Source organism: Mus pahari, chromosome 10, assembly GCF_900095145.1.
Source record: "Mus pahari chromosome 10, PAHARI_EIJ_v1.1, whole genome shotgun sequence".
Classification (NCBI taxonomy): Eukaryota; Metazoa; Chordata; class Mammalia; order Rodentia; family Muridae; genus Mus; species Mus pahari.
Genome location: NC_034599.1, coordinates 37,804,304 through 37,818,007, shown reverse-complemented (window position 1 = coordinate 37,818,007; position 13,704 = coordinate 37,804,304). Strand labels below are relative to the sequence as shown.

At 48.2% G+C, this 13,704-nt stretch overlaps 1 protein-coding gene across 2 annotated transcripts in view; it reads left to right on the top strand.

The window, feature by feature from the left end:
* Window positions 1-13,704, top strand: part of Grik4 (glutamate ionotropic receptor kainate type subunit 4) — a 417,019-nt gene that overhangs the window by 239,534 nt on the left and 163,781 nt on the right. For both annotated transcript variants that reach the window (XM_021205965.1, XM_029543599.1), the window contains one exon: window positions 11,765-11,929. In XM_021205965.1, the coding sequence (XP_021061624.1) occupies window positions 11,765-11,929 (165 nt within the window). The remainder of the gene's footprint in view (window positions 1-11,764; window positions 11,930-13,704) is intronic.

The window sequence follows — 13,704 nt, the reverse complement described above, 5'->3', positions numbered from 1 at the left end:
TGGGGGCTGTTAACAGGAGGAAGAGAAAGGACCTTGGGTTGACACCATGGACTGCCGTCTTGGCGGAAGACTGTCCCCTGTGTCATGCCTTTTTACCCTTCTCTAGGTTCTGTCTGCCTTTTACAGGACTTGTTCAGAAAAGGCTCCCTTTTCTTCTGCCATGGCCAGCTTTCCTCACAATTACTTCTTTCTAAATCCTTGCCTTCATAGCTTTCTAAGTCCTTGTAAAATGTGATGTGCCCCGCCCCCAAGTTGTCCCAAGTCTCCTGATACCATATAAGCATTGCTCCCGTTTCTCCACTGAAGTTCCCAGAGACCTGCCAATTGCCAAGCCTCATGGGAGATCCTTGGTTCTTTTTATCTTTGGTCCATCTCACTTCTAGCCCCAGTACGTCCTCAGGTCAGAACACTGTTTTTCAGCCTCCCTCCAAACTCTCCCCAAGCATGGCATCTCCAAGGTCTCCGGCCTTGTTCCCCCTCCCCACAGTCTTCATCCAATACTGAACTCAATGATAACCCTGTCCCCAGGGATTCCTACTGATCCCACCTCATCAATGTCATTTGGGTCTGCCTCACCTTTGTGAACCTAAAGCCTGTCCTTGGTCCCCTTAACTCAAGGGAGGCTGACACACGTTTTCAGCTCTCCTTGCCTCGACCCGCACATCTGACCTCATTTCCCTCTGCTGGATTTTTAAAATAGCACCCAGACTGATCATTTCAGATCAAATTTCCTCTCTCTCTCTCTCCAGTATACCTACAAGAACAATCGTCCTGAAATGCAAACCTTGCCATGTCATGACCTGTTTAAAGTCCTTGGGCTGTTCCCCAGCATCTTAGGGCACCATTCCAGCCTCTAGTGAAACTTTATAAAGTCCCCCATGCTGTGACAGTCTTCATGTGACCTCTTTCTAGGTCTCTCTGACCAGGCATCCCAGGCTTCCTTAGGCTTGGGGTGGGGGTTCCCTGCCTGTCACATTTCTTCTCTGCCTCTCTGAAAAGCTCACCCACTACTTTCATAGCTATTTCCTCTGTGAAGCCTACTTAGGTAGTCAGTAGCCACTTAACATATATGCATGCCTTAGATAGATATCTTTCTCTGGAGTTTCCCCATCTGAGAGTTGCTTTTCCTTTATCTTCCTAAGAATGCCTTACTTCCATATACAGTAAAGATCCCATGCTTCCTCTCCAGACCCCAGGATGTCTTTGAGAACTGAAGACCTAGTCTCTCTGGCTTGAGATTCTCTGGTACATGAATACCTGTGGCATAGTTGCAGCGTAAATGACTTTGCTTCTTCACTTTCTTTGTTGGCTTGTGGCCATTTGCTTATGTAGCTTTGTCTTTCTCTGGACACTTAGGAATCAGAAGCATCCATCCCATATATATATATATATATATATATATATATATATATATATATATATATATATATCACCTTGACTAAGAGAGTTGGTTGATAGATTTTGATGAACTAATTAAATATAGGAAGGATTGAATGGATACACTAACTTCCTGTATAGTAAATAATACTTCCTGTATTATTTACAGAGTTCATGATGAAGGACTGAATTAATGATTCATATCACAAATGCTTTGGGAGGATCTGAAAAGTAGGGGATCCATTCAGCTGGAGCTCATCATGGCTCCCTGGGTGGGAAGCAGGAATAAAGTGCTGTTCAGTTAAGATGTGGATGTGGACACAGAAAATCCAAGAGCTTTGCAAATGGAAGAAACAACCTGGGGAAAAAACAGAATAAACAACAAAAAACCAAAACCACAGTGCAAAATCCCATAACCTGTTCCGTGTTCAGCAGGAATGGTCTAGAAACAGCTATGTGACCATAGAATTTAGTAGAACCTAATCGTGGAAAGGTATATTAGATCCAGAGGTTCTTAAGGACAGGGGATCTACACTGGTGTGAGGGAGACTGAGGCGGGTCAGGGGAGGAGGAGAAGAGAGCTGACAGCAGGAAGAGAGAGAGCCATAGGAAATGGCTAACCTCAGTGACTGAGCAGATGGAGTGGGCAAAGGGTGTGGGAGAGTGCAAGCCAGCTCTGCCAGGAATGTCTGTGTGAACAACTGCACTCTTAAGTCTGAGAGGCAGGAATGAGCCCCTGATTGTATGTGAAGGTAATGGGTGCCATTGGGACACAGAATTTTCAATACGCTCTAAGGGAGTGTTTCCTAGTGGTAGCTCAAGCAAGAGCCTCATGTGTGGTTGAGAGCTTGAGTCTGTACATAACAACCCAGGGGCTGATAGTTGAGATCTGGTGTGAGAATTAAGAAGTTATTTCTTTCTGCCTGTATGCAAGTTTGTGTGCGCATGGGCACGTGTGCCTGTGGAGGCCAGACAACAACTCTGGATGCTGTTTATCAGGTCCTATCCTTCTTGCTTTTGAGACAGAGTCTCTCTGTGTCTAGGGATTAAGCAAGTAAGGTAGGCTAGCTGATCAGGGAGCCCCAGGGATCTGCTTGTCTCTGTCATTGGGGTTACAAGCATGGACCACCGTGTCCTGCTTCTTTACATGGTTCTGGGGATCTAACTCAGGCTCTTGTACTTGTAAGGCAGGTATGTTCCTAACTGAGCTGCCTCCCCAGTCTAGTAGGTTCTGTAGGGGGAAGTATACAAGTGCAGGAAAACAAGATTAGACCCAGTCCTGGGCAGTACTCACAACTAGGATCAGGGCAGGAGAGGGTGGTTGAATGGGAATCACCAGGTATCTTTGCCAACACTTAGTATGCTCAAGCCTTTTAATTTCAGTCATTCACGCAGGCTTGTAATAGCATTTCATTATGGCTTTAACTTGCATTTCACTGGTCACTGTTGGTACTGAGCATATATATATATATTTAACCTACCCGTATCACTTCTCTGTGAAGTGTCTGTTTAAATTTTGTTTGACTTAAAATTTGCATAATTTTCTTATTACTGAGTCTTGAAAGTCTTTGTGATTTTTGGGTGTGAGGCCTCTGTCTAGGATCGGCTCTGCACATGCTTTTCTCCCAGGTTGCTCCTTGTCCAAGTCATCCTCTTCATGGTGTCTTTGGAAGAACAGACAAGCACAGCTTTGATGTAGTCTAACTTCCTGAGATTATACTTCATGGGTTGTGCTTAAGTCTTTTTCTAACTTGGGGTCATGCAGATTTTCTTAGAAGTTTCTCAGCCTTGGGGTTTACATTTGTGTCTGCAGCCCAGTTTGTGTTAATTTTGACACAAGACAGTTTGACGTTCTTGTCTGCCTTCACTGTGTGAGGATCTGGTTATTTTGACTCAGCACAGTGTGGCACTGTTTTTCACTATACCAATGTCAAAATCACTTTTTTTTCTTCACTGACGTATAGAGCAGAGTGATGATCTTAACAGAATTTTCCTTAGAAAAACCACAAAGTCAAGGTTAATTTGGCTCAGATATTTATAAAGGGTATATCCTTGCCAGCTGGGGTGCCAAATACTAGGTTAGAAGGAACGGATGAGGAAAGTTAAGGGCTGAAGCCTTGGTTGAAACGTACTACAAGAGGCCAGCTGGGAAATGCATGGCCATGGTGCTTGGTGAGCCACTATGTTCAGGGTAAGGCTTCTTGGAGGAGATATCCCAGGAGTTATCCTGAGTGAGCAGAGCCAGCAAGCAAAGATGACAAAGCAGAGGAAGTGGGGACCAAAGGGATGTAGGCACATGGCAGCACAGGTGTGCTTGCATGTTCATGGTTGTGTGCAAGTATACATGTGTACTTACATGCATGCCTCTCTCTCTCTCTCTCTCTCTCTCTCTCTCTCTCTCATGTGTGTGTGTGTAATGGTGACAAGTGTGTATGCCACAGCAGCTGTGTGAAGGTCAGAGGACAGCATTTTGGGCATTGGTCCTCTTATTCTTGGTGGTTTGGATGAGAATGACCTCATACATTAATATGTTTGAATACTTGGTTGTTAGTTGGTGGAACTGTTTGGGAAGGATTGGGAGGTGTAGCCTTGATAGAGGAGTCAATGGGAGTGGCTTTGAGGTTTCAGAAGGGCAGTGCCATTCCCAGTGTTTCCTTCACCTTCTGCCTGTGAATCAGGATGTAAGGAATCTCCCCGCTGTTGCTCCAGCCTTCCCTCTACCATTGTAAACTCTAACACTTAGAATCAGAAGCCCAATTAAACTCTTGTGTAAGTTGCTGTCTTAGTCAGGGTTTCTATTCCTGCACAAACATCATGACCAAGAAGCAAGTTGGGGAGGAAAGGGTTTATTCGGCGTACATTTCCATACTGCTGTTCATCACCAAGGAAGTCAGGACTGGAACTCAAGCAGGTCATGGAGCAGGAACTGATGCAGAGACCATGGAGAGATGTTCCTTATTGTCTTGCTTCCACTGGCTTGCTCAGCCTGCTCTCTTATAGAACCCAAGACTACCAGCCCAGAGATGGCACCACCCACAAGGGGACCTCCTCCCTTGATCACTAATTGAGAAAATGCCTTACAGCTGGATCTCATGGAGGCATTTCCCCAACTGAAGTTCCTTTCTCTGTGATAACTCCAGCTGTGTCAAGTTGACACAAAACTAGCCAGTACAGTTGCCTTGGCTGAGGTCTCTTATCACAGGAGTGGAAACCCAACTAAGACATTCAGATTTGCCGATCAATCCCAGGTTCCCAGGCTTGTGTGACAAGAGCTTTGCCAGCTTTGCCCACTGAGCCATCTTGCCATTCTCCTAGTTTGGGTCTTGAGACATTTGAGACATTTGAGATGGTGCCTACAGATTGTTGTACACACGTGTTTCTTCCCCAGGGAGGTGGCTGGAAATGAGATCCATCGATTAGGAAGCTCCTGTAAATAAGGCAGAAAAGGGGCTTTGCAGAGACTCTGGGGGTCCATCCACATTAAAAGATGGCAAGAGCAGAGGGTACCTGCAGGAATGGCCAGAAAATTAGTAGAGTCCTTGGAGAACAACTTCCTGGGAGACAATGAGGTAGATGGGCTCGGTGAGACAAGGGGATCAGGGCTTGGCTGCAAAGAACCTTAGCCCAGGAGCAGCCAAGGCAGGGGCGCTCCCACGAGTGGGCCCAGGTCCCAGGTGCCATCATGAGCCCTGCGATCTTGGGCAAGTTGCCTCACCCGCCCTTCTCACTCATCTCACGCTAAAACGGAATAATCAATTGCACATTGCATGGGGATTAAATGAGATCATATATTTGATGTTCTCAAAGTAGCACCTGGGTGATCATAAACAACAATGCTGGCTATGATGTAATTAGACAAGGGATCAGAAGTGCCCCCAATTTTGACATGATGCTTGTTGGCACTGGGATTGTGTGCAGTTTGCGTGAAGTGGGGGGCAGAGGTGCCTTGCAGTGAGTGAACTGGGGGACTTTGGTCTGAAGTCAGCAAACTGAGGATCATTCAATAAGCCTGGCTCACACTGTGCGTGAGGAGGAGGAGGAGGAGGATCAGTCAGTATTGTACAAGTATCTTAGGAGGCTGTGCTCACCTCCCTGCAGGCCTTAAAAGTCCTTCACTCTACTGAGTGTTGTCTCTGAATTTTTTTTTGACTTTACACTTACAGGATCAGGATCCTGTTGTGTTTGGCTCTAGTGCTAGTATGGCACATGGCCCATGGCCCATCTGGTCATAGGAAGTTCTGTCTGCTTGGGCTTTGACGCTGCCTGAGCACAGAGAGACAAGCTCATCTAGAAGACACTGAAGGCAGGATCAAAGAGAGTGAGATGAGGCAGGTAGAGCTGTTGGGGAGGAAGGCAGGGAGCGGGGATGGAGGCTGTCTTGGAAGAGGGGATGCAGGTGAGGATAACGGCATGACAACTCGTGTGGAGGGAGGCTTCCTTCCGTGGAAGAAATGAGTGGGAACAAGGAAATGGAGGGCAGTGAGAGGACAGAGCTGATGATGGACGAGGGGCAGGGCCATCACCCTATCTGGGAGCCCGGAGCTGCGGGCAAGCAGCTGGGAATAAAGGTAACCAAATCCCCAGGGCTCAACCCATCTCTTCTTGTTGTTAGTACAGGGCCATGATGGGTTGGTCCAAACAGCCATCGGCAGTGTTATAGATATGGCCTATAAAGGCTCACCAGTAAATCTTTGTTATTCCCCCCTTAAAGGGCTGAGAATCCTCTGTGGCAGGTCTCTGGTGGAACTTAGAGATTAAGGTAGCCAGCATCGATGCTTGAGGGATCACCCCCAAGCTTTCAGTAATGCATGGAGGGAAGGCAAGCCTTGCCCCAGTTCCCACAGGAACTGAGAACAGAATGCTGCCATCTCTGGAGAGATGAAGCTGAGTAGAGGTAGTAATGGGTCCCTTGCTGTGCATACACATGCACATGAGCTGCCTTCAATCCTGGAGTCATCCGATGTAGCCACCCCACCAACCTTTGCTCCAGTTGCTGCAGAGGATGAAGAGCCCGGGGATCATGCACCATTATGCTCTCAATAGCCACACGGTCCTGAGCATTACATGCCCAGATTCATCTATGTACTGAGATGTGTCAGTCCCGGCCAACCCACTCCCTCAAAGGGCTGACCAGGAGAAAGAAGAGAGGCCACAGAGAGGCAGCCAGAGAGATTCACTGAGCTCAGAGGAAGGGAGTACAATTGAGATGAGCACTCTGGGAAAGCAAGCAGGCAGGAAGGAAGAATTATCTGGGCATTCAAGGCATGATCAGCTAAAGACACACAGAAGTACAGATGGGGAGCCAAGTCTCTGCCAAGGGGCCAGGGAGCTGTTTGGGTTCTCAGGCAATCTGTGGAAGAGAGCATCGGAACCTAGAGTCGGAGAGAGGGCCTTCAGGAAGAGATGAGTCTGTAGGGAGAAGAGTCCAGGGTGGGAAAGAGTAGCGCAGCAAAGCGGCTCCAGCGGTGAGGATGTCGCCTAGCATGGCTGAAGGCAACGCCCAATGCTTTGGGAGGATCCTAAAGTGTCTCAGAGCTCCACGTCCACCTCTGCAAGGGCCTGCTCACACTTCCTAGTCACACTTCCTAGCGCTGAGCTAAGCAGTGCCATAGTAGGCTGAGCCAGGTCCACCAACCCAAAGGGAGTCAGTCACCCTGTCCAAAGCAGTCACACACAGGAATGCGAGGGTGGTGGGGAGTTGGACATCAGGATGTGCACTGACACGGGGCTGCCTTTCCATTGTCAGGGGCCTCAGACTCCACATGGGGAGAGAGCTCAGCAGAGAGCATAATGCCCGGGGATTGTGTGAATGCAAAGGTTTTCTTGATATAAAGAAGGCGTGCTAAATCCTCCTGGGCTAGCGTAGCGCCCGGGCACTACTGGGCCTTCAAGGTTTGATAAAAGGGCAGACAGAAGTCCAGACATGTGTCTCTTAATCCCAACCCTGCCCTTACTGCTGTCCAGACCCCTCAGCCTCACCATGGCTACTAGTTGACTCCTTCACAGAACAGTCCCCAGGGCCACAGGATGTGCTGGCTCATGCTGTTCCTCACTCAGCAGCAGCTGGGAACGCTGCACATTCTGGCCTAGCCCAGTAGCTGGGCCTGAGGGACCCAGTGTGGTCCAGGAGCATCCGCTGCACATTAAGTCTTGAGCACACTGCTCTCTTCCATCCATCTGGCTCCTCTCCTGGGACTGCTGAAGAGCAAGTGTGCTGCTTGGTAACTGCCTGCTGGGGATATGTTCCTTCAGCATCTCGGAAGAGCCTGAGTCTCCACCTTGTGTTTGGCATCCATAGCCCTAGAATTCAGTTCCTATTTTCAAGCTAATTATCCTGGTTCTGATACGTCTGATGCCAACAGAACACACAGTGAAGCCTCTTCAGTAATTAAAGGCCATCAAGATCCAAAGCCTTAGTGAAATGTAGGGCTTGGGATGGCTTGGGAGTGGGCAAGGGGAATAGGATTGTCAAATATCCCCAAGGGCTCATGGGAGGGGGGGAAGATGACTCAACATCAGATTCCCACATTCTCCTCCTTCCATTGTTCCTCTGACTCAACACGTTAGATGGGGCTCTGGGTATTGGGTGTACAGTGTGTGACACAGTTGGCTGGGGGCCTGCACATCCCAGTTTTTAGGAACACATTGTCTTAATCAGCATAGGATGCAATACAGTAAGACAGCAAACTGAGCGGCTTAAAAATAGAACGTTTATGTCTCCGTGTTTGCTGGGGTGTCTGAGGTCACGGAGCTGGTCCAGTCCATTCCTAATGAGGCCTGTCTTCCTGGTTATACTCGAGGGTCGGGTCAGCTCACTGGGTCTTCCTAGAGTAGAGAGCAAGTGACTGCGCTTCCTGCTCTTTCTTCTGAGAGGGACACTAATTCTATGAGTTCAGGGCTCCACCCTTGTGACCTCATGTAACCTCAATTAAACCCTGAAAGCTCTCCTTCCAAATATTATCATATCGGGAGTTAGGGCTTTAAAAATGCACTGGAAAAGAGCAACGAAGGAGAGGTAATGAAACGGGGTAGCACACAGCTTAGACACATCTTTTTCAAAAAGAAGAGAAGAGATGGATGCAGCTGTATCTGGAGCAGACCCTTGGATGAGTGCTGCCTCTTGTAACACGGCTGCAGTTTTGCCATTTGTGTTGTGATGGAGTGGCAGCAAAGCCGGTGAGACTCAGGGCAGACTCTCCTCAGGTGTTATGATCACAAAGGGTACACAGACTTGGTGTTAGCTTTCCATCGCTGTGAAAATGTTCCTGAGGCCAATCAACTTAAAGGAAGAAAGGTGTGCTTGGGCTGCGGTGTCGGCGATTCAGTTCTTGGTTGCTTGGCTCTCTTGCTTTAGGGACCACGATGAGATTCTCTATCAAGGTAGAATTATGTGGCAGAGAAAGCCACTTTGCTCAGGAGGCCAGGAAGGAAGGAGAAAGTGAGGGAGGAATGGAGGGAGGGGAGGAAGGAGAGAGGAGGTGGCTAGAATCATTGGTCACCCTTCGGTGACCTACGTTCTTCCCACTATGTTCTGCCACTTGAAGTTCCAATAGCTCTCAGTAGAGCCAGTCTCTGGGGCACACTTCAGATCTAAACCTTATAATGTTTTGGGGGAGGTTATTTCCGTGATTAATTTATTACAAGTAATTTATAAAATATCTAGTAGATGTTAATAGTTAATAGGATATCTGCTCCTAGATGGAAAGTCTCATTAGGGTGTGGTGTGTGCTAGGAGCTGAGAATTAGACAGATCACCTGGGTGATCAGAGCTCCAGAATCCAGCCTGCCTGTCTCTGTTAGTGTCTCAGGGTTGGTTCGCCTTGGTGACATACACTTCCTTGAAAGCTCCCAGAAGATGAAGGATCTCTGCCGGCTACACCCTCTTTTTTTCTGTCCAAGTCCTGAGAGGCCAGCTCAAGCCAACCTGAGACCACTTCCTCCTCCATTGCTTGCCAGCTCTGAAAGCATGGGCAAGTCGTCAGACTCGTGAGAACCATCCTCTCGTCCCACGCAAAGAAGAGACACTGGTTGGGGATGAGACTGTAACATGGCCACTAAGTACAAGAGTGTGGCTGAGTACACAGCACAGCTCTGTCTCAGATCCAGGATCTCTTGCGCACGACTCTGCTGGACTGCCAGTTCCTGTTGTTCTAGATCTCTTCCCATTGCTCTGGGGCCAGTCTAGCTGTTGTTACGTAATTTTCACTGTAAAATTTGGTTGTTAGTATCAAATCTTATATGAAATTGTGACGGTCACCGCTGGCATGGGGTGACACATCACTTGTCTGCTTTTAGAAGGAACGTCATCTGTCCCTTAAGGGACATCATTTGGGAACCATTCCTTTCTATTACAGCTTCCTTATGGTCTCAGGTTGTGATCCTAGTGTGACACAGTGTGACTCTTTCCATTTCTGATTCCGATGGCACTGTCTCATTCCGAGTCTTGTCCCCTGAACCAGTCCACTGAGGCTATAACATGAACACTGGCTCGGGTCAGAAAAATCCCCAAGTTTTCCCGTTCATAAGCAATGTGGACATGGGAGGGCTTTTAAGTCTTTCCACTGACAACTCTTTGGCTGCCCCTACCGGTGGCCAGCCACTTCATGTGTGCTTTTCTGGTTAATGTGTCTACCTCATTATCTGGGTCTTGGGACTCACCTTCTCTGCATGCTCGAGCCTACACTGTGAATGTGAAATTGAATTTACATTGTTCACTGGGAGTGCGCATATAAATAAATCCTCAAGTCTGGGGGGGAAAAATGCGTTGTCACGTTCCCTGCCGTGTCCTGGTATTTTCTTTGTACATAGGACAGAGAGCGTGGAGCCTGAGCCATTAAGGTACAGGGATGACTTCAGAGTCACAGTGATGGAAAGCCGATTAGCGCCCAGTCTGTATTCCTTATGAATATGAGAACTTAGAGACACGTCTCCTTAGGGACACGTCTCCTTAGGGACACGTCTCCCCTGTTCACCTGGTCATTGCTAGTCAGGGCCATGAGGCAGGGGACTCTGCGGTGGTACCCCCTGTGTTTCCTTCACCTCTGAAAGATACGTTTGATTGTCTTTTTGATAATTACTTTACTGAGGTTGAAATTCATCTCCCGAATAATTCACCCACCCAAAGCATACAGTTCCGTGGTTTTTACTATGCTCACAGTTGTCTCTTAACTCCAGGCAACGGTTCCTTTGATCTGTGTCTTTATGGGTTCACTTCGTCTAGATAGTTTTGGATTGGCAGACCCACCCATCCGATGATGTGTTGTTATTTGTGTCTGTGTTCTCTTGCTTGGCCAAATGTTGTTCAGGGCCATCCACATTGCCACGTGTGGAAATATTTTATTCCTCTTATTAAACAGTAATAATCCACCGCAATAGAAAAGCACCGTCTTGCTCGCCCCTAGGTTGATGGACGACATTTGAACCATTTTTCCCTGTTAGTCTTTGTGAATAACTGCTGCAAGTGTTTACATAAAAGTCAGTTTTCAGCTCCCCCAGGAAATAAGAATTTCAGTGGCTAGCATTATCGAGTACCTACTAGATGCCAGACCTAGTAGTGCCTACTAGATGCATTGAATATGTCCCATCTCATGCACATCTCACGGTAGGCCCACGAGGAGCTTTCCTCTTCATTTTTCAAGTAAAGAAACAGATCCAGTCGCTAATACGGGTGGAGCTTTGGCTACAGCCCGATTCTCTGCGATTCCCTTCACTTTGCATCCTGAGGCTGGGCCGCTACTGGGACTGTACCTCTCCAAGTCACCCACACTGGCTAAGTCCAGATGATGGGTCCTTGACAGCCATTACCTGAACTGAATCCCTCCACTAACCACTGAGCTCGCCTTTACTACTCCAATGCTCAGTGAAGAAAAGATATTCAGAGAAGTTTCATAGCTCACCCGGGACACATGGCTCGTGGGCACCAGAGACTGGAGTGTGAGCATTCCACGGTATTCTGTCGCTGTTTCCCTGCTCCCACAGCTGTCCCTCACAAACGCATAGCCTTATCTTTCCTCGGGGACCTTCTTGTAGACTTAGAATTCCATTTCCAAAAGGGTAGTGAGCACATTCCTTTCTGTGCCCGTGTCTCTGAGGGTATTTTGGCACCTGGGTCCAAGGACATCAGACAGGTAGGACCCCTGCTGGTCAGTTATGGTACTGCATCGTTCCTCCAGTGCTTATGCCATAGAATTCATTGCTGTCTGTAAATAGAGGCTGAAGCCTGCAGCGAACTCACTCTGGAGAGTTCTGTGGATGTTGAGGTGGAGAGGGATTTGGGAAGCTGACTGGAAAAGAAAAGTGGCGGAGTGGGACGGGTGGAGAAGAGGGATGGATGGGCAATGGTGGTGGGTGGCATATCAACTGTCTCCATATGGTTACCTGCCCACAGCTGCTATCTTGGATGACCCCATGGAGTGCAGCAGAGGGGAACGGCTCTCCATCACCCTGGCCAAGAACCGCATCAACCGCGCACCAGAGAGGCTGGGCAAGGCCAAGGTCGAAGTGGACATCTTTGAGCTTCTCAGAGACAGCGAGTACGAAACTGCAGAAACCAGTACGTAGAATGCGTAGGCTGGCAGAGGAAGAGTTGGTGGTGGGTGTGTGCTAAGTGCCAGGCCTCTGACACAATGTCTTCAGGGGAGGGAGAAGAGTTACACACCAGGAAGGCCTGTGAGAATCTCAGCCCAGATGAGAATCCCAGGTTTTGTTGTGAATCATGAATTGGATAGAATATTAATTCACCAAGATCTATCAGTTCGTTCATTCATTTATTCATTCATTCATTCATTCATTCATTCATTCATTCATTCATTCATTCATTCACATCCTGGACATTTTCTATACAAATACTTGAACAAAGGTGTGTGGTTGATCGGGAAAGAATGGCACCCAACGTAAAGGCAGCTTATCCATTGGTACCTTCTTCCTTCCCTCCATCCCGCCCTCCTTTCCGCCTCCCCCTCTAACTTCCTTCTCCTTTCCCTTTTCTCTTCCCTTCTAGTCTTTAGTAGTTCACCACTGAGATAGGCTTTCACTTTGTAGCCCAGGCTGGTCCAGAGCTAAGTAAATAGCCCAGGCTATCTTTGAATCGCAGCAACTCTCCTGCCTAAGGAGTCACCTGGTTCTGCCTTATCCTCTTGTGCTAAAGGCAGCAATGCAGGAAGATGCTGTGTCTTGGAATGGAGTATGGCCATTTTCTCCAACTGAGGTATTCAGCCTTTCTATACCTCAGTTTATCCATCAGCAAAATGGGAGTTCTAGGTTCTACTTTGCAAATCTTGTGTGCACATGAGTTAAAAGATAGGCGAATCCCCTGTGGGTTGTAGGGTTTTACAGACACAGTAGGGCCCTCAACTTACTCATAGCACACAGGGTGGGTCCCATGTGCTGGGTGTCTCTTTTACACCTAACAATTCTATGAGAATTACGTGCTGCTTCCTCTATTTTAGGGAAAACAGTGATGCTCAGAGGTGTGGGATAATCAGCCTGAGCCCAGAGCGAGTCCGCACAATCTCCTCCATCTCCCTCGTGGTCCTCTGTCTGGTGCTGGTACTGCCTTGTGGCTTAGCCTCAGCTAGTGAGCCTCTGCCTTGCAGTCCAGCCAGAGGTGAACAGCTCTGGTACAGAAGGGAAGCAGAGAGCTATCAGTCGACCCTCTGCGTCTCTGTCCACGTGCCAGAGACATCGGCTTAGAGGGAGGAAAGGCTTGCCTGGCTGCAGCTTTCGAGGTCTGAGTCCATGACAGCACCATGGAGAGGCTTGTGTTAGAGTAAAGTTGACCATCGTGTGGTACCCATGAAGCAAGAGGAGATGGGAAGAGAGGGAACTAGGAGGCTCCCAATATCCCTGTAAGGACACGCCCCAGTGACCTCACTCCCTTCCACTTGGCCCCACCTTCTACCACCATGTGATGACCACGCCTTCACCACATGAGCCTTTGAAGGACATTCACACCCCAAATGTAGCAAGGGATGCTCAATCCAGACACCTGATGTGATGACATCATTTCTCCAAGACTGGGGGGGGGGGGCGTCTCTTCTCTTCCTTTTCCAACCTCAAACCAAGTGAATGAAAGAAAAGAGCAACTTGTGTAACTATTGGTGTTAGACACCAGGACTTTCCCTTGAGGGTGCAACAATGTTCTGTTGCTCTAGCCTGGGCTGTTCTGGCTGCAAGAAAGGGAGCAGGTTCTCACTGGTTTAAATACAGCAGATGATGCGGAAGCAGGCAGTGGTGCCCAGGCCCACCAGTCAGTCTCTCTCTCTCTCTCTCTCTCTCTCTCTCTCTCTCTCTCTCTCTCTCATGGTAAAAGTGTCACAGTGACTATTA